Here is a 24,971-nt window from a genome sequence, read left to right on the forward strand (position 1 = left end):
AATTTACTAATTCCCCTGAAAGTTGATGAGCAATACCTTTGAATTCTCGCAGGAGTCTCATGTTTCTCCTGTTTAATAGATAAAAAAGTGATTCACTCAGCTCAAGGTGTGGTGAAAAGATGTTGTAAGTAGTTTGTTTACCTTTGTATTATTTCTACATGTTGAAACAAAGTAGACCTGTATATAAGTATCTGAAAGCTGCCAAGGATCATTTTACATCAGCAAAGCTTACCCAGACTTGAGGGATATATTTTACAAAACCCTGGATTGGGACCTGAATTCTCATGAGCCTCCTCTGACAGTCGCTCACTTTGTATTGCAATATTTGCCTACCATTTACATATTCTCCCCGACTCCCTTTTGCCCCTGTTATTTTTCTCCTCTCTTCTCTCCATCTGTTCCTCTGTCTCCTCTCCCGACGCTCCCAGGAGAGGGAGGTGCAGTCTCGGCGGCAGATGTTGGAGGAGGAGCGGAGGAGGCGAGAGGAGGCCGAGAGGAGGCTTCAGGACGAGACGGCCCACAGGCTGAGGCTGGTGGAGGAGGAGGTGAAGATGAGAGAGAAGCACTTCTCCCAGGTCAGTGGAGCAGCGGGAGGAGACGAGAGAGGAGAGGGGACGGGAGACTTGGGGAAGAGGATGAGAGGCGAGACAATAAAGAGAGGCTGGGAATACGGGAAGATCAAAGATTGTCAAGGAAGGGAGAGAATGGAGGGGAGGGTGAGAGGAAGAACAGAGAGAAAAATGGATTGGGGAGAAGGGGTGGGGGGGGGATAATGTACACATAATTAAAGCTTTAATCTTGGCAGAGTTTGTTTAATTACCAGTTGTCTGTGGTATAAGTACGTAAACAAATATCCTCAAATCACCAAGTACAAATGCACCCTGTTCTGCTGGAGTCTGTTCCAATTAAACATTTTCAAATTACATTCTTATATCATACATCAAATAACTATGCGTAATGTGAAAGAGGCCGCTGCTAGTGATGAACCCACGGCGTGTTATTACCGGACTTTGCAGCTCAAAAATTTTTTAGCATCTTTTAGCTCAGGCAGGCAGCTGTTTCCTCATATAAAGCTCTAAACACCCACTGTCCACGACCTGCTCAGCACCAAACAGCAGACGGACACAGTTTGTGGTCACAAAAAAATAGGCTTGAACTTGGCTGTCCTGAGATTTGACTCACTGGAAATTTGAATCCTTTATGACTTGGCCTGAGACTCAAAAGCAACCTTGTACAGTAACACTATGTACTGTGACTCACACCACTTGGTCAGCAGCAATGAAGCATCACGCAGCATTTTCTCCACAGGCCCGTCCAATGACGCGCTATCTGCCGAACCGCAAGGAGGAGTTTGACCTGCGAGCCCACGTGGAGTCGTCCGGCCACAGCATAGACACCTGCGCCTTCGTCAACCTCACAGAGAAGATGTGCAAGGGCCACCTGGTGAAGATGGGCGGCAAAATCAAGTCGTGGAAGAAACGCTGGTTCGTTTTTGACCGCATCAAGAGGAACTTCTGCTATTACGCGGGTGAGGATACAACAATATCTCATCATGGGGTATATTTGTTGAATTATTACTGGTGATTCGTTAGTTCAGCTTTATTTACTCAGGAAGTCCCACTGATATCAAGATATCTTTTGCAAGAGAGACCTTGTAACGTGGTTGGTGTAGGTGGAGAGAGATAGCAGCGTGGGCGAGTTAGCAGGAGCTCACTTTATTCTACAATACTTAACATCGACCTTTAAAGTGAACCTGTCACTATAGAAGTACACACTGGTACTATTACCGAGTACATGGCGAAGTTCAACATTTGCAAATACTAAGAGAGATGAAGAAGCCAAGAGCTCACTTAGTTTCACATGCAGCAAATACAGGGAACCATTAAAGGAGCTCTAGAAGATGAACAAACTGATCACAGAAAAGAAAAGTCTGAAGCAAAGCCAGGAGAGGAGTTGTATTATATTTGGCTTATTGGTTAGAATGCTGACCAGTTTCAACCTCACAGGGTCATCATCAGAATGGAAATAGTAAAAACAGACCGATTACCCCTGATACTCTAGATACACCAGAAATAAAGATATATATTTCAAAAAACATAATGACACTGTCTATCAAAGTCCATTTAAAAATCTGCAAATGAAACAAAAGAGCAACTTTGAGGCCTAAAAGTCACAGCCTTTGTTAAATACTACAGTGCCCTCCGCACCAGCAGGATCCCAATATGTTCAAGTTCTGCTTGGCTTGTTCAATCCAAGGCTCAGCCCTTGTTTAGAAGGTTAAAGTGGTCAAACCGGTTTGCTCACATAAGAGCCCACTCGTCTGTAGTATTCGTGAACTCAGAACTTTATGTTGGAGAGTTGCTGCGCGTCAAGCCAGGACCTGATTTATTCAGTTCACCCGGCAGCGGTGCCGGGGCTCTTCTGAGAAACGTACACTTTGCTCTCTTTGCTGTTTTTTTTTAGTTTTTTTTTTTTACTAAAACCCGACTTCTGTCCCGACCGGCGTTTATTCATCTGGAACCAAACACTAATTAAAGCTGCACTAAGTGGAATTTCCCGCCTCGTTCTTGTGTGTTAACAGTCAGTTTGTAATTCGCGTCTATCAGACTGTCCCCCTGAATTTGAAACGAGAGCAGTTAGTTTTCTGAATAATTCATGAGCGTGTTTTTTGAGGTATTATTTTACAATCAAGTTGAAAATAGAACCCACGTATATTTTCATTACTGTGGCCCCTGTTCTCTTTGCTCCTCTCTCTCTCTCCACTCACTTGCCTAGCCTTTTCACCCCCTTACTCCTGACGAAGATGATGGTGATGATGGTGATGAAATAAGATGCAATACTTTCTCTAGATGTGTTTTTCTTGGGGAGGAGGCTAGCTCCTGGCTTGTTCGTGACTAATAAAACGAAACTCACATTTCAAAAACATTTATCTCATTACTAAGCAGATTTGACTTATGGAAAAAAGGGGAAAGCAGGAGAAAGCGTCAAGACGTATTTCAAAAGATTGCCTTTAATTGTTGCTGGATGTTTGTTTCTTATAGCCGGGCGCTCCAGTGTGCACGGAAGACACAAAAAAAGACCGCTGTTTATTTGAACAAGAGTAGAATCCAGAAACTCTTTGAACCGATTTCATTTGAAGAAAATTGATCTTAGACGTGAGGAAACTTAAATGCCTACAGTTTAGCCCCGAACTAGAGAAACCCATCAGTCCAACGACTGCGTCCGTTGAGCTTCATCCGCAGGTTTCCCTGAAACAACCACCAAACTCCTCGGTATGGAGTGACTTTAACACGCTCTAAGATATTCTGCGAGAAGAGAACAGCAATCTATAGCACCGGACACAAGGTCTGACCTGCTGGAAGGGAAATTGTTGAGCTGATCTGATATACAAAAGAGAGGCATTTCTTTTTAAGATTCACAAAAGATCTCAAGTCGTGAACCTCGCCAGCAGGGAAAAGGCTGAAAAAACCCCACAAAGACAATCCAGAAAGTACGACTGAAGAAAACAAGTCAAATTAATAGGACGGTAAAGACTTCAGGCATAGCTTGAAATAGACTTGCACTTTTAATTAACTTTTACTGTGACACAGTGCAGCTCATACCTATTCATGGGTTATGTGTTGCTGGGAAAAAAGAGTTAACACCTTTCTGCTTTGTTGTGTCTGGTTTCTCCAGATTTAAGTTCCTCTGTTTCACTTACAAGCTTATTTCATGGCATGATTTTATCTTTTGTGGAAGTTTAAAAAATAATATTTATGAAACGATACAAAATGTCTCTTTAAAGTTATATGATTAAGTCACAACTAACAATCCTCAACGCAATTGAGCTGCTTCGACCTGCGAGTTTTGCTTTAGTAGGAAATTTAAAAAAAGAGATAATGGCTCATCACATGTGGGATCTTGGATAAATTACTCGAATGTACAACTTTTACTTTCTACTCACCATTATTGTCCTCACACGACACTTGATCCACTCGGCATGGGTTTGCATTTTCTGTCGACCTTGTTTGACAAAAAATGTGTTTTTGTGCTTGGTTTTTATTTTATTTTTCTGAAACAATTATTTCTAAATGGATATTTTAGGGGCACAAGGAAAAGTGTAGTTTATTTGGTTGTTTCAAATTTAGTTTATTTTGAGAGAAAAATGGCTTTAATGTCATCGAAAAAAGGCCACATGTTTTCAGATAGAATATTGTAAAATAAAATGTTGTTTGTGACCATCTCTCTATGATCTACAGGTGTGTAAGAAATATTTGATAATAGAATAAAAAGACTGCCGTTTATTATCTGACCAAAGACAAACATGAAATGTATCGCCACATCACTGGCTGATTGCACTGCTTGGGCTGACAGAGGTCTTGCATCAGTAAAAGGCATAATGTAATGTATCTTAATATGTGTTTTTCCCGTTTTCTCCTCTCAGACAAGCATGAGACCAAGCTGAAAGGACTCATTTACTTTCAGGCGATTGAAGAGGTTTATTACGATCACCTACGCAGTGCCACCAAGGTAATCCACACTCTTTTTTTTTTACATTTCTTATCATTCAGAACTTTGTCCGCGATTTTACAATGTTTGAAATAGATGTTTATTATTTTTAAATGTATCAATGAACGTAGAGGAATAAAATCTGAAGGGTTTAATACAGATTCTCTAACATTTCCCGATAATAAACTTTATTTCAACCACATGTATGCTTTTTTTTTGTACTATAATGGTAGATTATATTTTTACAGTCACTCACAACTGTGAAAATATTGTCAGAAGTTCATCATACATAAAAATGGGAATGTTTTCAATTGGGAGTTATTTTTAGATGGAAACATCGATATTAGACTGGATTAAGTTGTTCAATTGTCTTCTTAAATTGAATTAGTTTTGTCATATTATAAGTGCATTATGATACAGGCCATAAAAAAGGTTGAAACAGACTATCCCAACGTTATTTTATGCTATTATATATTTTGTATTTCTGACAATTTCCTCTGAGGAAAAAGATGCAACAGGTGCAGCTCGCAGTCTGAAAAGTCTCCCCTTTCTCTCCGTTATCCTCCAGAGCCCAAACCCGTCTTTGACCTTCTGTGTGAAAACCCACGACCGCCTCTACTACATGGTGGCCCCGTCCCCGGAGGCCATGAGGATCTGGATGGATGTCATAGTAACGGGCGCCGAGGGCTACACACAGTTCATGAGCTGAGGGGACCACCGGGGGACAGATCTGGAGGACGACAGGGACTAAGCGAGCACAACACGGACGCCTGCAAGCCAACCTGTGCTGCTATACCTGCCGGAGCCGGAGCGGAAATGCGAGACACGTGGCCCCCCGATGGTGTGTAAACGGATGGACGTTTGAAGAGATTAACTATCTGGGGCTCTCGTAGAAAGCCTGAGGCCTGCGGGCAAATGAGGGCATAGCAATGACAGAGGTCCATTTTACAGGATTCATAAGTTGTATTTATCTTTCAGCCACTATGAGAAGGAAGAGAGTTTGAGCAACATGCCAATGGATCCATGAAAGTTACCAAAACGTATTGTTGATCTCATTTTTGAGGTTTCAGGAGGAACACTTTTTACTATAAACTCAAACTGTGTTCACCTTGAAGCCGATCTATGCATGCAGTGTTTTCACTCCAATCGCTGCCTTTTTTGATACAGTTGTACTTTTCTTTTGAGTTTAACTTTTCTCAGATGAAAAAAAATTATCTCTTGATATTTCAAAACACTAAAGAGTTAACAGATCTTAGCCGCAAATATTCTAAAAACATTTTAAAAGTCATATGTTACGTATTCAATTAAACATTACTTGGAGCCAAATACTTTATGTAATGTTTTGTCAGATTTTTACAACACAAATGTTAATATCACTCTATATATTGTGTTATATATTGTTTTATTCAGGCATATAACACGACATTAATGTGTCTGTATTTCACATAAATATGTCAATGAAAACCTTCTATAAGTATTTTAACAAATTTCATAAATTATAGTCCTATAATGATATTGTAAAACTACCACGTACATGTAATAAACAAAAATATACGATGTATCTGTCTGTTTGTTTGTCTAATTAACTAGTTTGTTGCTGACAAATTGGTTAAACTGAGGACATGCAGCTATAAAAAAAACACTTCTTGCTTCCTAAATTTGTTGTTTCTCGCAAACAAGTCGTTAATTACCAGCTTCCTTTAAATAATCTCATACGCACTAATGAGCTGCTAGCGTGAATGAAAGCACACAAGAGGTGTTCCATTTAAAACACTGCGGCTCCTCTATTTACACAGCCAGGTGGTTTAATTAGTTAAGTTGCTCGTTAACTCTCATTATCTACAGAAGTTGTATATAATACATGTATTTCCGGCACAGTGCAATTAATCACATGGCTCGCCCCTACACTAGGTCGGCCACGTGAAAAATAAAGAAACATGAAGTGAAATGACATGCAACTTAACATGCATGATTCAACATCGAGAAATTTGAAACCACGTTAAAAAAAAAAAAAAAAAGAAAAGAATCTCATGGAGAAGAAAAAAAGTCCCCGTAAACAAGTTCTTGTATAATAGATCCACCCGGTGTATATGTTGCTCTCAGTTCACATCAGTAACAGAGACGTGCATGTGCAGATAGATGATAATATAAGACTGCGGCTGTGTGATTAATTTATTTCAGGGAACCACTGGAATATTTAACAGACACGCCGGTAATCACAGAAGCACACCTTGCCCCTGACAGGTATACCAATTAGATTCAACACTTTAAAAGTTTAACTCCCCAGTTTGAAGAGAAAATCATGCACCGTTTTGTAGATATTGATTCAAATGAACAGTTTTCACTACAGCTACATTTCCCCACAACTCAGACACGAGAGAGGACTACATCCGTCCTCGGCTTCATTGACAGCGTTCACACCAAATTGCGCTTCTCTGACCTTGGCGGAGATTTTCACACATCGTGCCATTCAGTATCGTTGAGTCTCTGGCGTACCCGGCTGCATAATAAACAGATCTTTAGGAGGGCAGTGTGAGCTCATTACCGTGGTGATGAGCATGAGTGACACCCAGCCTTACTGTCGGGTGAAATATTAATGAGCCTTGGGTGATCTACGCTCGCAGACCGGCCGCACAAATAAGATAGTCGGGCTGTGAATTAGGACGGGTCTCACATGATTTTTGTCAATGTTAATGGAAGATATGAACCCGGTCTGGAGACAGCCTCCAATAATTCTGATGAAACGGAGACATCTCTCGACTAAGAGGGCGAGTTTACAGCATCACCTGTCAAAGACTTACACATCCTTCACAAGATTCCAGCGGAGACATTTGTTATTTAGAAGTTTTCATACCCACATGTGAGTTCAGAGTAATTTAAGAGATTAAAGAGAAAAATCTCCTGCCCAACCCCGAAACATGAGCCCCCCCTCCCCACACACACACACACACACACTCTCACACACACACTCAGACAGAGCAGATGAAAGAAGCTTTCACTAAACGCATCTGATGCACGCGTGAAAGTTCCACTCTTAATGTTTACCGCTTTGAACAAATCATCTTCACTCTACTTGAAGGCAATGCAAAATGACAGTTGTGAATTCCAAATAGGGTACACGACGTACAAATCATTAAATTACTATAAAAGAAACATGTTTTTCGGATTTCATAGCGAGCACAACAATGATATCTGAAAAATATCCAGAGGGGAGAATAAGCAGAAGCACCAGCGCTGACCTAATGAGGCCAACAAAAACATAGATTGTGAATACCACAACTGCATCCCAGAGTGGGATATTGTTCACTAGCAGCCATGAAAGTGAAGTGCTTTCCAATATCATTGCATTGTGAAAACTTGTGAGTATATTTATTGTATGTTCTCAGATCTACTTCTATTCAACCAATTTTAAGATAATAAATAGGTCTTCAAACCGTAACAATACAAACACAATTGATATTAAAGTAAGTGAAGCAGGATTGGTTATTGCTATAGTAAAATGAGCTCACGTTTTAAATGTTCCTGTCTGTAACGTCATAATTTTGGGGGACATTGTTGGGATGCCATGTCCTTGACCTATGCCCTCAGTAAGTTTGGTGGTGTAGGAATACGATTTATAGTTTAATTAATGTAAAAAGCATCTCCCACATGACTAAAATGTAATGTAAAGATGAACTGATGAACGATGAGGAATGAAAATGTTTGTGTACAGTATAGCCAGTCGTTTTAAATTGACTTAAACATATTTAAAGTTCACTGTAAAATGTAGTTGAGCGACTGAGGAGTGAACGGTATAACTTGTGTTATGAGCGAGAAGCACATATGGCCCGGACTAATATCGGCTGTGTGAAGCTCAAAGGCGATAGACGCTGAGCCTCTGGGGTTGAAGCGGCTCTGCAGGGGCAGCATGACACGGCCTGAGTGCTGCGAATGACACCGGGGAGCCATTTGGGACGTGTGTGCTTAAAGAGCTGACATTTTGAAGGAGCACAAGTGACGCACGAACAGTAAGTTTGAGTAAAAATCTGCTTATCTTGGTTATCCGCAAACTTTTCATACAACACTTAACTTTTCCATCCACGATCTATCGACCTGCTGATGTTGAAGTTGATTTTTTTTTTTTCACGCCGTGTCGCTGTGGGCAGAGATTTGTGTGCCTTTAAGGAGTTAGCGCTAGTTAGGAGTGTTCTCCTAAAAGCTGTGACATCCCAGAGGGGGACAGAAGAGACGCTGTATCAAACACCTCTAATTTACCATCACGTCCTTGAGGAATAGTAAATAAACATAACCCTGTGACTGACTGGTGCACATCTGTCAAAGCTGAATGCAAATCAAGTTAGCCTCGACACCATACATGACTAAAAATTACATCACGCTTGTCACCTTTTTGAGACGTGATCATCTGTTTTCGTGCCAAACAAATAGGAGTGATTTGTAGGCTGAACACACGCGCACAAACATCGACAAATCCCCACCTGAGAGGCTCCCATTCACAAGTGCTAACTGAATTCCATGTTTTCATCGCATGTTCAAAGAGGGGCAAAAGTTGAGGACAATAAATTCTGAGAGAGATGATGATGAAATGATGGTGTAACCCTTACTAACGTGCCATACGTGCACTTGGCATGCAGAATCAACTTTTTTTTCTCTGACTTCTCGCCTCATACACAATATTCAGACAATGAAATGTGGGCATCAGTTGATTGGACACCCTTGTAAATAAATATCAAATATACCTGAAGTCCAATTTGATGCAAAGTTTAACAGCTTTCCCTTGACTCACTTGTCGTTAAGTGTATTTATGTTGTTTAACCTGGACAGCTTTAATCATCCAGACTCTGAGCCCATTGGATGATAAAAATGCCATTTTGCTGCATATCACATCTGGCATTTTTGTCCTGAAATAATGACAAAGGTACAACAGGTAAGTGGTGTCGTGAGCTGCACCTTGTATTTCTCTCTCCCACGGTGCACAAACAGAAGGCCCTCGGTGGACCAATTAATACAGACAGAGAGAGCAGTCAGCGATTTCCTGGGAGACCCTCCGACTTCACCAGCTTCCACTATCTCAATCTGGTCTCCATTACAACCACACTTATCTAGATTGCATCAGGTTGCCCTTCTACAAAACTCCCAAGCTCCACTCCTGCGATATAGCTACCACATGGTGGGCATTTTGCTGAATAGCTCCTCCGCAACAGGGCTGTCCCTTTAAATGACTCAGATTAACACGGATGGACTAGTGTCTATCAGAGTCCTACTCAAATTCAATATAATCTATACAGATACGGAGTCCCTGTAACTCTCTTTAAAGGACACGTTTCCTTTTGTGTGCAAACAACTGTAGTCATTCTGGATAGTGTGATTATGTGCAATCAATGCGAGTTAGACGTTTCCCAACTTCCACTCTAAACACAGACACGCTGCTCAGTGGACAAATCTATTTGAGGGTACATCGTGAGTGTCCCGTCAATATGCAAATTCAGCACAACTGGAAATAAGCCTATTGGTTTTTGACAAAATCATAGTGTCCTAGAGATAATGAGATGGAGGAAGCGTTGAAGCAGCAGGTATGGAGAGAGAGAGAGGGAGAGAGAGAGGGAGAGAGAGAGAGAGAGAGATGCAAATCCCATGGCAACAGCAACCAGAAAACAAGTCTAAAATAGGGGGCAGTGTCCGCTATTACTATAGCAACAGGAGAACCGCACGTTCACTCAGCTTCAGGATTTGCTGAAACGAGAAAAACAAGGCTGTGTTTCTCACATAATGATTGACAGTCATTACAAGTGATATTAAATCGGTTCCGCCAGCTGCTTCTCGCAAATGAGCCACGGAAATACAGGATTGTCAAAGTATATTATGATAACTCTCATTCTGTGTTGCAGAAGTAAAATGAATATATCCTTGAACACTTGAATAAGATATCTTCCATTATTCACTGACTCAGTGTTGTTTCGTCAAACAATGACCTGGTGTAGTTGAGACCCATATAAACTGACAGCTATTAATTACATTTACAAAGAAAGGAAAATTAAATCATGATTTGACATATTTACAATTAAGTAACTAAATAATAACACAAAGAGACGTGTTTGTGGTGACAACATGACTTCCTATGATGAGCATCTTTTCCGCCTGGCATTTAACGACTTAAACTCTCATTTAGTTTGCTCTGCTGCATAATCAGTCTGCCTTGATTACCACAAGCTGTTTGGTAAAACTGTGACACAAAAAGCTTTTCTCAGCTTTAAAAAATAAAAAAATAAAAAAAAACTGCAGCACCGACATCCACACCCGGTTTGTTTACCTGAAACATGTGCACAGTCGGCACTGCAGGAAGAAGAAGAAAAAAAGATAACAACACAGTGATGCTTTGCCTTGCCTACCGCTGACCAATCAGATTTCACTTGTAGCAGAATCCAACCAATGACAGACTGTACACGCGCAGCCAATCGCTCTGAACATGGACCACTGATGCAACGGCGATGCAACAGACGTCTGAACAACAAAGTGCGCTGTGGATCAAATAGTCCCTCGTCAAAACAATACCATGCCGCATAGTAAAGTACAGTCTCTAAACTGTAGTGGTGTGTATTTGAGAGCCGAGTCCACGTAAACTAAGTCCATCATCTGAGTTTGGATCATTTGTAACTTCCTGTCTCTGTAGCAACAACGGGTTATAAGAGAGACAATGACTAGTTGTAACGCGTTACATAATGTGAGTACTTGTCGGATTACTACCGATATATCAACACTACAGCTAGTCGGAACAAGATAGGAACTACTTGTTATTTCCCTTCCGCTTCGAACTTTCCCAGCTTCATTAAATCATAGACCATGATTTAGTGTTTAGTGTTGATACTTTACATCTAGGAGCTGGACAGTCACTGCAGCCCACGTGGGATTCTTTTGCTACCTTTCTATTTACTTTTTTCGGTTTTGTTTCCTTTTTTACGCAACGCGTTAAAGCCATCTCCATTGTGTGGCTGTATTACAACAGCAAGCCTATTATACGAAATCACAACTAATCATACTTTATTAACGGTGGTACTTTTGAAACAAGCACGAAAGGAACGAGTACTTTACTGAGTAGTGTACTTTTACAACAGAGAGTTTGTGGGACGTCCTTCTGTGAGACGCGGAGGGTGGGGGCGGAGGGATCTACGCTCAGCAGCACGGTGACGCAGTCGGTTGCTAGGTGTGAATGAACTGATGCTTTCTCACAATTAAAGCAGCCGCTCAGTTTACAGGTCGACCACAACAAAGCAACAACTCGTCCTTCTTCTTTTTTTTGGTTGTTGTTGCGCTGTCCCGGATACCGCGAGCTGAAACATGGCTCTTTAAACTCGCGAAGTTGTTGGACCCGATAAGAAATCGTGCTCCGCACCCTACGTGCTCTACCTTTTTCTCTGCAAGAATGGAGTAAGTGAAACTCTCTCTGCTATGCACACACGTTGGCTCCAGTTTGTTTCTGCATCGCTGTGTTTTGCTGTATATCTGCTCGTGTGTCACACGTAGCGGAGCGCTCCGTTCTTATGCTGGCTTATCTGCTTTACACAGTTTATTTTATTTTAATATCTTCTTTTAGACCATTTGCCTAAATATTTAATGCTCCATTAATGGCGTTTAGTCTGTTTTGGGTTGCTTCGATAACAGGGACAGCTGTTACACGTATAGCCTCCAGCCTATGTTGTTATACACCGGAGAGCGTCACATTGATGCCACTTTCAGCATGCATCAGGTTTCTATTTAGTTATCGCCACCTATCCCGCTTCAGTCGTCAAACGGAAGTGATTCATTTAAAAAGGGACATCTGCATTAATCGTGTTAGATGATCAGGGTGTCTCTCACTTTAGAGAGTTTCTGTAATCTAGAGCCAGCCTGCTTGACAACAGTTGGGCCGTTGACAGCGTTACGAGGTCCCACGTGCTTTGAGGACGTCAAGTGCATTCTGCTTTTGAGGGAGTTCAAAGCTCAGAGGACACAGATGTCATGTGTGTATCACTGACTTTGTCAATTCTGAGGGTTGGTTTTTGAAAGTGTTCATGATCCATTCTATTTTAAATATTTGATATTTGATATAAATATTCATGTTTTGGAAAGTTATTTCCTTTATAGCTAAAAAAACAAATCCCATCATTCTTACATGATGACCTGCAGGCGATTTCTTATTCTTTATTTTATCTCCATCAACAGACAGACTGCTGTTGAGAAACTTGCTGAGGGCAGCGAGTGTGATATTCCTGATATTTTTCTTCGGCGGCATGTTTCTGATCCACGTTTGTGTTTCCCCTCCAGGTTTCATTATGCTCACCCAGCCCTGCTCTCTGTGGCCCATCTGTCAGACCCCTCTTGCCCTCAGCACATGCTCGGACTTGGACTGAATCAAAGCGCCGACAGACACTATGATGGCAACATCAGCTCCTGTTTGGAAGACTCTTCGTGTCTGCCCGGCAGACCCCCTCGCTCCTTCTCACCCACAGGCTAACCACAGCCAATCACAGGGGCGCAGGGGGGAGGTGTCAGAGGAGAGTCAGCACTTAATTGGTGAGTTGCAGCGAGTACGCTTTTTTATATTTTTCCCCATTTCAGGTGGGCTCGGCACTGCAGCACATTCGTCCTTCTCGAACAGTAAGTAAAAAAACTAGCTACGCCTAGTATGTTGATACGCTACAACTATAGTTTGTAAAAAGCTTGCTTTGCTTTTGCTATTGCCGATCGGATTCTGCCTTCGTGCAACGTTGGTCGACTGACATTTTTACAATGTTTGCATGAACGTTGTTATTTAGCTGTGATGTTTTCCTCCACCCAACAGCTTCTCACGATTGCAATTTTTCTCTCTGCCCAATAGGTGATGGTCTCACTGACTGGATGACGGAAGAAGTGGATTTCTCCTCGTACCTCCCAAACCCTCCTTCCCCTCCCTCCTCCACCAATGCCTCCCTTCCCCCTTCGCCCCTCCAGAATGATATCCAGGTGCCCTCCGACTTGGAGGTCATGACCTCTCTGCTGCAAGAGGAACTCGCCCAACTGGAGGACTACTTCCTGTCCGAGCCGCTGCCAGAGAAAGGGCCGAGGCTCGCGAAATGCGACAGGGGTCCACTGCCGGCGGGTCCTCAGCCGTTCACTCAGCTGCCATACGCATCATACTCCACATCCAACCAATCGGAATCCAGCCCACTCCTTGTTACCCTGGCAACCGGAGAACTGGACCTGCTGAGTATCTGTGGCGGGCCCATTGGGCGATCCAAAAATCCAAGACACGCCCCGTACAGCTGCAGTCGCCCCAGTGGGTGTGTTAGGAAAAGAGTACCTGACGGCGTGAGGTTCAGCGACGGCTATGACAACAGTTTGTTGAGCTCCAAAGGAAGCAACTCAGGTAACGCAGCGTTGACCCTCACAGGTAACTACGACTGTGCCGAGGACGAGCAGCTGGTAGGGAAGAGCTACTGTCTGGGTAGTGCAGTCGAGGTCAGAAGATGTGCCGTCCTGCCAAGAGACGACAAAAATTGCTGTTTCGGTCAAGATGTCGTAGGTGGCGCGAAGGTCGTCGGCGGTGGATTCGGCTTTGGCGGATCGCTTAACATCCCGCACAAGAAAGAGGACCTGCTGATGTACAGCATGAGGGAGGTCAGCGGAGGCACCGGTAGCAACGAGGCGCTGAGTAGCATCAAAGCGAGTGTGGAGATGACAAAAGCCAGTGTTTCGTGGAAGACGGAGAGCGGCGAAGGTTGTTATATTCCAGCGACAGCACAGTCTGAGGCCTATCATAGCTTCTTAAGCACCATCAACGAGCAGGTGAAGTCAGAGAGTCTGCAGATAGGGCAACATGATTTGCACTGTAACTTCCTGGAGGATCAGGGCCCAGAGTGTCTTTTAATGGCTAGGGAGAGTCTGAACCTGGAGTCTTCGGGGTGCAGGCAAGCATGCAGGCTGAAGGAAGACCACTGTGCTTTGAGCTACGAAGAGGACCTCGTTCCAGTCGAAGGCGGCAAGCGCAAGCAGAAGAAGAGAGATCAGAACAAAACCGCCGCTCACAGGTGACCTTTAGTTCTCAGCTCGATTCAAAATGCGACCTCCGACATGATTTCACAGGTAAAGATCTGCATTTAATCTTTTGCTTTCCTCAACGCAGGTACCGCCAGAGAAAAAGGGTGGAGCTAGATTCTCTGGAGGAACAGTTGCACGGCCTCGAAGGGAAGAACCGGGAGCTCCGGGACAAGGCAGAGTCGGTAGAACGTGAAATCCAGTATGTGAAAGACCTGCTGATTGAAGTTTACAAGGCCCGCAGCCAAAGGCACAAGCAGGACACAACCGCCTAACACCGAGCTCCTGCAAGTACATTTAAAGAGGGCGCAACAGGGAGAATGTGGCGCTCTTTGTGTCTGTAAGATTGTCCAGAATTGAATGTTTAATTTTTTTTTTTTTTTAATGGCGGGTGGGGTAAATGCATGCTTTGCTAATGTGAATTATTTTTTACATTTTAAATCAACACTATCCAATGCTTCCATTGCTTTCGCACTCTGATCACTTGAGCCTGCACTGTGGCATTGCAATGCTTTCAATGACAATCATGTTTAATAGATCTCTCACTGCCTGGATCTACTAATTGAAATACGGTTATTTCTGAAGAAGCGATGCTGTTCATTATGCAGGTTTAATATCATTAACAGCCTTACATTGGAATTGATGTCAGCAATAGAACTGAATGTTGTTGTTTTTTTACATTTTCAATTTTTTTTTTTTTTCTTTTTACAATTACTGTATCGCCCTTTACGATAGTTGAAGTCGTCAAATATGTTGTTGGTGTCTACACATGAAAGTGCATCATTTCATTTTTGAACACATCTTTCAAACCAAATACTTTTTGTGAATAATTTCTCGCCTCTCTTGAACAGCAAATGTTAGTTTGATTGCTATGAATATTTTAGAATATTAGGATTGCGCTTGAAGATTTATTGACTTTTACAACTGCGGAGAGAACGACCGATGTACGGAAGAGCAAGGAACTTTTTCTCATCAATTTAGCAAATATTTTTTTATCATTTTAATATTGTTAAATTTATTTTGGACAAAGCCTTTGATTGACTTCAGGTTTAATGCAGCCCAAAATATTCAGTCGCTAAAAGGATTTGGATGTTTTGAGCATGAAGTTCCTTAAACATTTACATTTTACCCAGCTTTGTTAGAAATATTACTTTCTCTACTGTATTTAAATTCGTTTTTTCTCCTGATATTTGCATTACTCTTAATGCCCAAATCACCCGTTTCTTCCAGACTAATGTCCAAATTAATAATTCTGTGACCAAAAGAGAATTAGCTAATGTCAGTTTTGAAGTAAGAAGCTTGTATTGTGTTTGTTGCAGTTTGCAACATTTTTGCAAATTATACAATCTTGCAGCTCAGGATATACAATTTGTTCTCCAGTCCTACACATGCCAGTGGATGATTCATGTTCTTCATTTTACATAAAGATTTCACTGCTATTGACATACAGGTTTTCCTGATGTAAAAAAAAGGGGTTTCCATATGTACAAATATTGTAACTAGTTGAGTTTTAGCAGCCTCCCTCTGCATGTTTTTCCATAAACGGAGTAGAAAATGTAGAATTTCAGAAATAAAGGGGATTTTTTTTTCTCTAAAGTGCTCGTTATGGCAATACGTTTTATAGGCCTCTGGCTGATCTGCACTAATTTGTAACAACTTTTGTATGTTCAGGGAGTGAAGTGTGTTAGCCTTTTCTTTGTAGAAAATGACTGAAAAAAATCTCATTAGGTTATTTGTTCATGCGTTTGCAGTGTTATCTTTGGTGTAAGAGGATACTGTCGAATTTATTTCCCAATCGGATTTATTGCTAAGGAAATAAGCACTACCGTTACTGTTAAACATGCCTATAGCGAGGATGGATTTTTTTTCTATGCATATTTATTTTAAGACAATCTTGGATACGAACGCGGACTTTTAGCCGTTTATTTAATGTGTTTATTCAGCTTTTGGCAAGAAATTAAAGTCACACTGTTCGACCCTCCTGCGGTGCACTATCAACTCCGATTGTTAAAACCAAAAATATGTGACAGCACATAATAACGCTTTGTAACTCCATGTTCATTTAATCATATATGCATATGTCATTTGTGTGGCGTCAGTTTTTTTTTTTCCTAAAAAAATAAAGTAAACTGAATCATTAACTCAGTCCTTTGTGTTCTTTCACAGGGTTTCTCTCCGAGTTGGTGAATTGACCGGAAATGTTTGTTTTTTTTACCTACACCGACTGTTGTAATAATCCGAAATTACAATATGCTGTCAAATTTATCTTGAAAACAAGTCGTGCCTCTTGAATGTCATAAATTCATATGTTTTGTAAAAAAGCACATTACAAACCTGCAGGGCCTGACGGACACCGACACGCGCTGCTCTCTGATCCGACACGCGGCCCATCATTCACTCCCCATGCGGTCAGAACTGAGACAAACGGCTCCATAACTATTTTTTATAAAGCTATAAATGTCATTATTAAGCGCTTATTGTTAGTCGATGTTAAGCTAAAAAAAAAAAAAAAAGAACAATTTAAAAAGGAGTGAATGTTCAGCCCGACGTTTGTTAAAATGCCGTTCGCAGTTGCAAAATAAAAATAAAAGTCGATATTATTTATACCACCAAGAATCACAATTTTGCCCCAAAATGCTTTAAAATCTGTAGACGACATCCTCTATACTGAAACACGACTTTTAAATGACGGGCGCTAACTGAAGTCAACCAAAATGTACAAAAACTACAACCTGAAACTATTTAAATGAAACGTTTATAACTCACCTATTTGTAGCGCTTATAACAACCACTCGTGTTTATCACTGCGGAGTGCGAAAGGAAAAAAAGAAGCTCTTCTCTAATTAAAAAGACATTCGTCTTTGTGGAATTTCGATTCCATTTGAATAGTTTTTTTTTCCAACAGCTGGTGTCATTAAATGAAACATCAGATAACAGTAACAACACACTTTGGTTTTATTTCAACACACAGACACAATGTCTGCTGTGCCAACGAAGATCTCCAGAAAGAAAAGTTAGTTTTTATATCCACCGCTATGATTCCATGTATTAAGTCCACTAATCTTTAAATAAAAAAGACACTTTATAAAAAATAATAAATGGGACATGAATACTGAATATAGGAGACAGGAGGAAGGACTTTTGTAATGTAAGGAAGGAGAAGAAATATTTACACGACATTTAAATGTGCTACCATTCCTGTTTATTTGGACTCACTTACAGCTGTCCGATGAGCTGGTGATAGTCACATTGTGGAGCTGCGTGTTGTGAAGCCTGAAGAAGTTTCTTACTGGCGTCGAGGGATCTCAGGACCTTCAAACGAACGCAAAAGAAAGTGACCGACTGGAAAATATTTGTTTACATGTTTAAAGTGACCACACTATAGCACAGAGGTGACAAAACATCTGCAGAGCATTTAAGAATTTGCAATGAACTAAGACTAGAAAACAAGTTTATATAAAAGGAAGGAATGGGCTCAAGGCAATGCTGCTTAAATGTAAATAGTGGTAATTGTTTTCTACCATTAAGAAACTGTCATTAAATAAAAAAAAGGTCTTTCTATCCAAATTCTAAAAAACTGAAATCCTATTTGTAGCGTTGACCTCTGCCCTCCTGCGACCTGTTCATCGTGTTACCTGACGTATTGCGTCCTGCTCGCTGTACAGGCACAGGGTTGCTATGGCTGCTTGCCTCACTGCATTATGGGAATCCATGCACGCAGCTCTCAGGAGCAGGCTGGACGTGTGCTCCGCCAACAACAGGGATACAGCTCCATCGACATGTACCAGGTTTCCCAGGGCTGCGCAACAGTGGAGACGCGTGAATGTATCGGGGTCAGTGATCAGAGACGTCAGCGGCACCGCCGTCCTCCTGGCTTCCTCTGTCCAACTGCGCCCCTCCTCATCGTCCAATCCCTGTTCTACTATAACAGCCAAATCTCCTGCTGCCTCATTGTGTGCCTTCCCTTCGCCCCACCCTGTACTGTCAATGCCACCCGTTTTAAACCTTGCCCCTGCTGCCATACATCCCAACCAGTTCCCAACCGCCCTGCAAGCCATACGTCGGACAGGCATGCAGGAATCGTGAAGACACTCTATCATGCTTTTGAAAATGTCAGGCTGCAAGGTGTGCAGCGTGGGAGGCCTGAATGGATCTAAGTTTCCTAGAAGTCTGCATGTGGCGGCCCTGATCTGGTCACAAGAGTGAGCCAGCGCCTGGCGCAGCGCCGAGGCTTCCAGGTGAAGCCGAAGGCGGGCGGGCCGGGGGCAACAGCGGGCTACTTGGGACAACAGAGTTAAGAGCTCCACGGCAGAGTCCCACAGCACATCCAGCTGCAGAAAGTCAGCCAGCAGGGAGCTTGCGGTTCTGCGCAGCGGAGTCTGGTGTTTGGAGGCGGCGAGCTGGCTGTCCCTCGGTGGCGCGAAAAAACCACGAGCGTCTTTTCCGAGGCGGGAAATGGAGCGCTCGGGGTCACACAGGAGCAAACGGCTCAGCAGGGAGAGAGGCAGCTCCAACAGCGCAGGAGGAAGAGTCTGAATTACCTGCCAAAGCACGGAAAAAAACAAAAATCACCCAGACAACTCGTCACAGATCAAACAGCCGACAACAAACGGCGCAACGCTCTCACAAAAGAACAGAGACATTAAGATGTACAGTAGTGTGTGGCTGATGTGAGCCTACTGCAAGAGTTATCCTGCGTTGCATCAGAGGATTGTGTTTGTCAGCAAGGTCTTTATTGGAGCACGGGAAGGCTCTCACCTGCAGGAGGCTCGCCACTATTCCACAACTGTCGTACGACTGTAAAATGGCGGACACGGCATCTGAAGGCAGGTCCAGAGCGAACGGGAAGCACAACAAGTGGCAGCTCAACACAGACAGGCTGTCAGGACCCGGATCCACCTCGAGTTTCCCAGGACGGCCTTCAGCAAACAAATGAAGACTGGAGGGAACATCATATGATATTGTTAGCTTCAGACGTAGCAGCTGTGCTGCTCTAAGATTGGTGGTACGAATGAAACGGTGAGTTAGGAAATCTGAGAACCAACCAGTCGGCGCCCAGCAGCTGGCCCAGAGTGTACACACATGTTGATTCGGGCTCAGAAAACAGAGCAATGCATGAGTGTGGATCCTTGGTGAAGATGAACAGCGCGGTAGACAGAAAGGAATGAAGCCCTGATGTCAAAAGAAAAGGAAAAAATTTGAAAAGACGCCGTTAGTGTTGTTAAACAATGGTGGACATCATTAGACATGTACGTATATTTACCATTTGCCGAACAGAAGTCTGTGCCTGGTGGTGTCCTGGCTAGTGAACTGCCAATTGCTTTCCATAGATCCAGAAACATTACTGGGTCCAAACTTGAAGAGCTATTTTCCTGCTGTTAAAAGAGAAATCAGGCAAAGCTCAGAGGAAGAAATTGCAGGTCTATCTGGTGTCTATCCAGTCAAGTTGTTTTTAACACATTGTAGTTGTTGTCTGACCTCAGAGAGTGTGTGCAGGACTAAAGACAGGACGCCGTCACAGAGTCCAAAGCCAGAGGGGAGAGAGAGTTGGGGCTGACGAGGCACATGACACAATAGTGGATCAATTTAAACTGGTCGAAGTTGTCAAATTATTGCCAGATTACTTCTCACAGTTTCAGTACCTCATAGGAGTCCAAAAGCAGTTCTTTCAGCAAGGAGGTTAGATTGTCCATATCCACTTTGACGTGAACATCGTGTTGTGTTAACAGAGACAAAACAGAGGCAGCCAGATGCTAAAGAAGAGATCACAAAGTCAAATGTGTCACACAACTAACAAGATATATAAACCAAAATAAATCGCCAGTCAGTCTATGAAATGCACAGACTAACTTCAATGAGTGCTCACCGCCAAAGGGACGAGGTCTGGTTCACTGAGGATTGTGATGAAAGGCTTGGTGAACTCTTCTGGTCTACAGGGAGAGAACAGATGATGAGCTGCAATAGTTGATTTACGATAGTCACTCACTGTACGTACAGGGTTCAACTAATTAGCAAGATCAGCTTCAGTGCTAAAGCTTAACCTGTGCTCTTCTTCCACCCAGTCACAGTGCTTCTCCCAGTAGATCAGAAGCACAACAATCATTTCTCCATATGCTCGGACACTCCATGGCTGCTGAGTAAGGAAATAAAGTAGGAAAAGAAAGTCAGGAATACTGTGCCAGGACTGTTTCATTCATTGCTGGATATGGTTCCATTCCTGAGCACTGACCTTGATGACGTGCGAGTTGTCTACAGCATCACGGACGAGGTCAAAGAGGACACGAGGGAGTTCATGACCAACGTGATGCGACTTATCAAGGTCAGAGGTCACAATCAGGTTGCGCAAGACCTTCAGCGGGAGGTGAACCCGCCACGGTTCTTTCACAACGCCACCTGTCAGCTAACCGTACAAAGAAAAAAAGACTACATGTTAAATTGTTCGGCGGTAGAAGCAATTTATGCTTTATAGAATATTGTACCTAAGTACCTGAGCTTTAAATGCCAGGATCTTGGATTTCAGTTGAGGTATAACTGCACCGTGATTGAACGGTTCTCTCTGCTGCCTGCTCGGATCTGATTCTTGGGCCAGTTTCTCCCAATAATCCTCACAGTCAACATCCTGAAAGAACAAGACATCATTCATACTATAGGACACATTTTCCTTTAAAGCGTAACTATATGTTTCAACAAGGAACTTCACATATTTTGTGTCTAAGAGACTAAGCGGGACAACAATTTTAGAAATTGGTCCAGTATTGAACAAAACCAGGGCTATTGTGCAGCATCAATGTCAAGTAACGTTAACTAAAAGTGCTTTTTGTTGCTACTCAGATTGTATTATAAGTGTTTGAACAACGATTTCAGTATTGACGGTGCGCAGTTGTCCTTGCAGCTTGGCTGCCGGTTACAACGTCTTGTTCAATACTGGACCAATTTCAAAAATCGTTGCCCCATCAGTAACTTAGACACAAAACATGGGAAAATAGGGTCCAGGTTGAAAAATTGACTTTAAGATAGCGAACAGTTTATCTATTACCAGGGCAGATTTACAGCTGGAAGGGAATATATACTCTACATTATGGAACAAGACACATTTTCTAAATTGGAAATGTCTTTAAGCAGCCGGCACTGACCTGCCTGTGCAGTGTGGTCCGGCTGTCTGCACTGCATCCCTGCACTAGTCGCGGCCCGACCTCTACAGAGGGAAACTCCTGTTCATAGTCCCTGCTGATCTGACCCCTGCGGAGGAAATGACCACAGTCGTGAACACACAACGCAGTGTGTTTTGGTAGACTATTGTACCTTTATTCTGAACTTCCATAAACACCTGTGTTTGGGTTTCACGCAGGCTTGACTCTTTGGGTGTGGGCTTTGATTGGCAGCTGTCATGACCGAGTGTACTGAGGTAACGGAGACGTCACTGGAAGGGGGCTTGGCTCTCGGGGATGCTGCTGTTATTGCATAGTTGACCTTTTCATTTCCCACTCCGTCCTTCTCTTTCTGCCAAGTGTACACAGAACGGCTTAAAGCTCCTCCATGAATTTCCATGTGACTAATTTAAGAATGAAAAATCAATATGCGACTCACTTTCGCACCGTCACCGCCTGCCGGTTTCCCTGTTTTGCCGTCGTCTGTCTGTTCCCTGGCCCTCCGCAATAATCTGCTCCCTCCAGGAGTCGGTACCGTCTTTGCCGCCACTTGCTGAAGTTTCAGCGCCATCATGTCTGGGGTGGGTGTGACTGTCAGAGGGCTGAAAACGCCTGTGTCTGACAGCACTGGGCCAACACATCAACACGGGAATAAAAGAGTTCAAATCAGACATTAGAATAATCTCAAAAACAGACCAGCGTCATGCTTATTTGGCAGTTTTTAAACATCACCTAAAACACCATCAGCAACAAAGGGATGTCTCAGGAGGTACGGCCACGACAACCGCTTCTGAGGGTCTTTGGTCAACAAGCCTTTCAGGAAACTCTGGAAGGGAAACATGAGATTAGCACCGATGACCCGTCTATCCTTTAACAGGCTTGTAGCCATCACTGAGAAAAACAGGGACATTTCCTCACTGCTTTTGGCTAAAACGTGAGAGTTTGAGTCCCCTGAAGTGCTGTTTACCTTCTGTGGCAAAAAAGAAAATAAATGATACATTTGACTACTTTTATGGCAATAATAAGAGGAGCTCCAGATTTAAGACATTTGTTTTTGGGGTCTGGTCAAAATGATCTGAACTGGGCTGCGGGTGTAGAGGTGGTACTTGGACTAAAACCTCAGTATTTCTAAAATCCCTTTTATGGTCCTGCCCGTAAGCACAGCTCTGGCCACCTGGCTAACGATTTGAACACGGTGCGGATGTTAGCTTTGACCTACACACGATGCAGCACGGTCAGACTGTAGCTAATGTATACTGTACCGTGCAGGTGTCGCTCATAGTGTCTGGCCATTTGACTGGGTTCCTCACTATGAGCTGCACCAGGTGGAAAATGGAGTTGGTGTAGAACGGAGGCGCCCCCGTGTGGAGTTCATAAAGGATGCAGCCCAGAGACCAGAGATCAGCAGTGTGGTCGTACGGCTTCTCCTCCACCAGCTCAGGAGACATGTACAGTGGCGTTCCCTTGATGGAAGTCAGCACCAAGGTGGAGACGCTCATGGCCCTCGCAAACCTACGGCAAGATTGCATCACATGTAGCTGATCTTCGTGGTATTTGAGCGATGCAGCTACTTTGTCTTTAAAATAGCTACCTACCCAAAGTCACACAGTTTCACCACCCCGCTTTTCCCCAACAGGATGTTCTGTGGTTTCATGTCCCGATGAAGAATGCGATGGGAGTGTAGATAATACAGAGCCGAGACCAGCTGGCAGGCGATCTCACGGACCTTGGAAGAAAGGGGAAGAATGATGATCATGAGAAACCATGATGAGTGTGTCTCCTGGCATTGCTCTGTACACTGACAGTGATTACCTGGCTCTCTGGTAAGTTCCCATCATCCTCAAGGATCTGGAACAGCTGACCCTCTGCATACTCAGTGACAACCACAACCTGTTACAAACATAGAGAGCGATTATGAACTCACGTGGAAAGATAAGTGGTTAGGTGGAACAAATTATGTAATTAGTAGCAATAGTTTGTGAACTAAGCACATGCATGCATTGTTTCTTCGAGAGAAGATTACAGTAATACCTCAGTTTTAGTCTCAAAGCTGTCAAAGAGTTGAACAATATTTGGATGTTGAAGCCCCCTCATGATCTCAATCTCTCGTTTGAGACTGCGCAGCTCCTTTTCAGACCGACCCACCTTTGGCATGAACTTCAGAGCCACCACCTAATGGACACACAGACGGTGAAACGACACACGGCTGAACACAACAGTCACACAGCTATCAGACGGTTCAAACAAAAGCCACTCACCTGGCCGGTAAATCTTTTCCTTCCCTTGTAAACTCGACCAAATGAGCCCTCTCCCGCCAGCTCCAAGACGTGATACGAGTTCATGTCGACGGTTAACGGCAGGAGGTTAAAACAAGTTATCCGTTAGGACAGTAGACGAGCGGTTGTTTCATTCCTTACGTGACAGCACAGGATACGTGTGTACTTGTACACACAACTTTGAACTTCCCAAATCCTAGCCGAGCTATCCTAGCTAGCAGCCTAGTTTACATGCTAATGTGAACTAAACTTTGCACAGCTTCGTGTTGGACTTTTTTGGATACGGTGACAATTAAATGATTAACGCTCGAGAGCAAGTAGGTTAGCTAACTGCCGTTTCACAAAAGTAGCAAAAGACACAGTTAAGTTTAACTTCACGCACATTTATACTCGTGGCCTTTCATTTAAGTATTTTATTTGCGTATTTTAACAACAAACAGTTGTTTAAAGCATTGTTTAATATTGTTATACAAAAGTCAAAACTGGCTATTGGCTGGACAACACGCAAGCAGGGGTCCTTAGCCTAGCAACCACTGTTGCGTTCCTGACAACGGGCTGAGAACGGACAACAGAGCAGGCAGCTGGCTGGAGGGGGACGTGGTCTTAAGATGAGCCATTTATTTAACCACAAAATGAATTTGCTGCACATATATCCATTACACAGTATTGCACAGATAACAGATTTTTAGTTCAACAAGTCTGCCTCTCAACCTCCCCTCCTCTCCTAAGCCCTCTTTCACCTGTCTGTGGTTCTCCATGTGCCTCCGTGATGGTAGAGGAAGTATTATTCAGATCCCTTTCTCAAGTAAAAGTATCTACACAACAATAAAAGTCCTGAATTCAAAATGAGTAGAAGTATAAATGCAAAATGTACTCATTATGCAGCTCATTCAGAGTGTTTTTATTATGATTATTATGATGATTGTGATTATTATATCTGGCATTGTTGATTATTAAAACAGACATTAGATTAAATTGATAACTACAGGTGGTATATAACAAATCAATATAT

The 24,971-nt window shown here is 42.8% G+C and overlaps 3 protein-coding genes and 1 long non-coding RNA gene across 5 annotated transcripts in view; 2 read left to right on the forward strand and 2 right to left on the reverse strand.

The window, feature by feature from the left end:
• The window catches only part of LOC142959712 (pleckstrin homology-like domain family B member 1), a 22,321-nt gene extending 16,590 nt beyond the window's left edge, over window positions 1-5,731 (forward strand). The window contains exons 21-24 of the mRNA XM_076101111.1: window positions 429-575; window positions 1,309-1,528; window positions 4,424-4,509; window positions 5,057-5,731. Coding sequence (XP_075957226.1) covers window positions 429-575; window positions 1,309-1,528; window positions 4,424-4,509; window positions 5,057-5,197 — 594 coding nt within the window. The 3' untranslated portion in view covers window positions 5,198-5,731. The remainder of the gene's footprint in view (window positions 1-428; window positions 576-1,308; window positions 1,529-4,423; window positions 4,510-5,056) is intronic.
• The window catches only part of LOC142959713 (uncharacterized), a 43,662-nt gene extending 31,902 nt beyond the window's left edge, over window positions 1-11,760 (reverse strand). The window contains exons 1-2 of the long non-coding RNA XR_012956240.1: window positions 1,261-11,760; window positions 334-661 (exon numbers count right to left, since the gene is read on the reverse strand). This is a non-coding gene — a long non-coding RNA (uncharacterized LOC142959713). The remainder of the gene's footprint in view (window positions 1-333; window positions 662-1,260) is intronic.
• atf5a (activating transcription factor 5a) lies at window positions 11,661-16,676 on the forward strand. 2 transcript variants are annotated; one of them, XM_076101108.1, is made up of 4 exons: window positions 11,661-11,910; window positions 12,787-13,119; window positions 13,340-14,528; window positions 14,624-16,676. In XM_076101108.1, exons 2-4 carry the CDS (start codon window positions 12,894-12,896, stop codon window positions 14,808-14,810), a joined length of 1,602 nt encoding a protein of 533 aa, XP_075957223.1. In that variant the 5' UTR covers window positions 11,661-11,910; window positions 12,787-12,893; the 3' UTR covers window positions 14,811-16,676. The 2 variants fall into 2 exon arrangements, with proteins under 2 accessions (XP_075957223.1, XP_075957224.1); XM_076101109.1 differs by having other exon boundaries at window positions 11,665-11,910; window positions 12,787-13,035.
• stk36 (serine/threonine kinase 36 (fused homolog, Drosophila)) lies at window positions 15,246-24,219 on the reverse strand. The gene is made up of 20 exons (XM_076101106.1): window positions 23,942-24,219; window positions 23,715-23,855; window positions 23,496-23,573; window positions 23,279-23,409; window positions 22,946-23,195; window positions 22,416-22,509; window positions 22,123-22,310; window positions 21,863-22,035; window positions 21,669-21,774; window positions 21,023-21,154; window positions 20,765-20,935; window positions 20,577-20,668; window positions 20,402-20,465; window positions 20,178-20,288; window positions 20,014-20,088; window positions 19,799-19,910; window positions 19,581-19,707; window positions 19,294-19,474; window positions 18,171-19,076; window positions 15,246-17,847 (listed from the first exon to the last, which is right to left on the reverse strand). Exons 1-20 carry the CDS (start codon window positions 24,023-24,025, stop codon window positions 17,752-17,754), a joined length of 3,312 nt encoding a protein of 1,103 aa, XP_075957221.1. The 5' UTR covers window positions 24,026-24,219; the 3' UTR covers window positions 15,246-17,751.
• Between the last annotated feature and the right edge of the window lie 752 nt (window positions 24,220-24,971).

Source organism: Anarhichas minor, unplaced genomic scaffold (genome assembly GCF_050575085.1).
Source record: "Anarhichas minor isolate MPS153535 unplaced genomic scaffold, ASM5057508v1 ptg000027l, whole genome shotgun sequence".
NCBI lineage: Eukaryota > Metazoa > Chordata > Actinopteri > Perciformes > Anarhichadidae > Anarhichas > Anarhichas minor.

Coding starts and splice junctions, on each gene's coding strand:
- atf5a (XM_076101108.1), top strand. CDS start 12,894: ATGATGGCAACATCAGCTCCTGTTTGGAAGACTCTTCGTGTCTGCCCG. Junction 13,120..13,339: donor ACATTCGTCCTTCTCGAACA/GTAAGTAAAAAA, acceptor TCTGCCCAATAG/GTGATGGTCTCACTGACTGG. Junction 14,529..14,623: donor AACAAAACCGCCGCTCACAG/GTGACCTTTAGT, acceptor TCCTCAACGCAG/GTACCGCCAGAGAAAAAGGG.
- stk36 (XM_076101106.1), bottom strand. CDS start 24,025: ATGAACTCGTATCACGTCTTGGAGCTGGCGGGAGAGGGCTCATTTGGT. Junction 22,036..22,122: donor CAGGCGGTGACGGTGCGAAA/GTGAGTCGCATA, acceptor TACACTTGGCAG/AAAGAGAAGGACGGAGTGGG. Junction 20,466..20,576: donor TGGGTGGAAGAAGAGCACAG/GTTAAGCTTTAG, acceptor CTCTCCCTGTAG/ACCAGAAGAGTTCACCAAGC.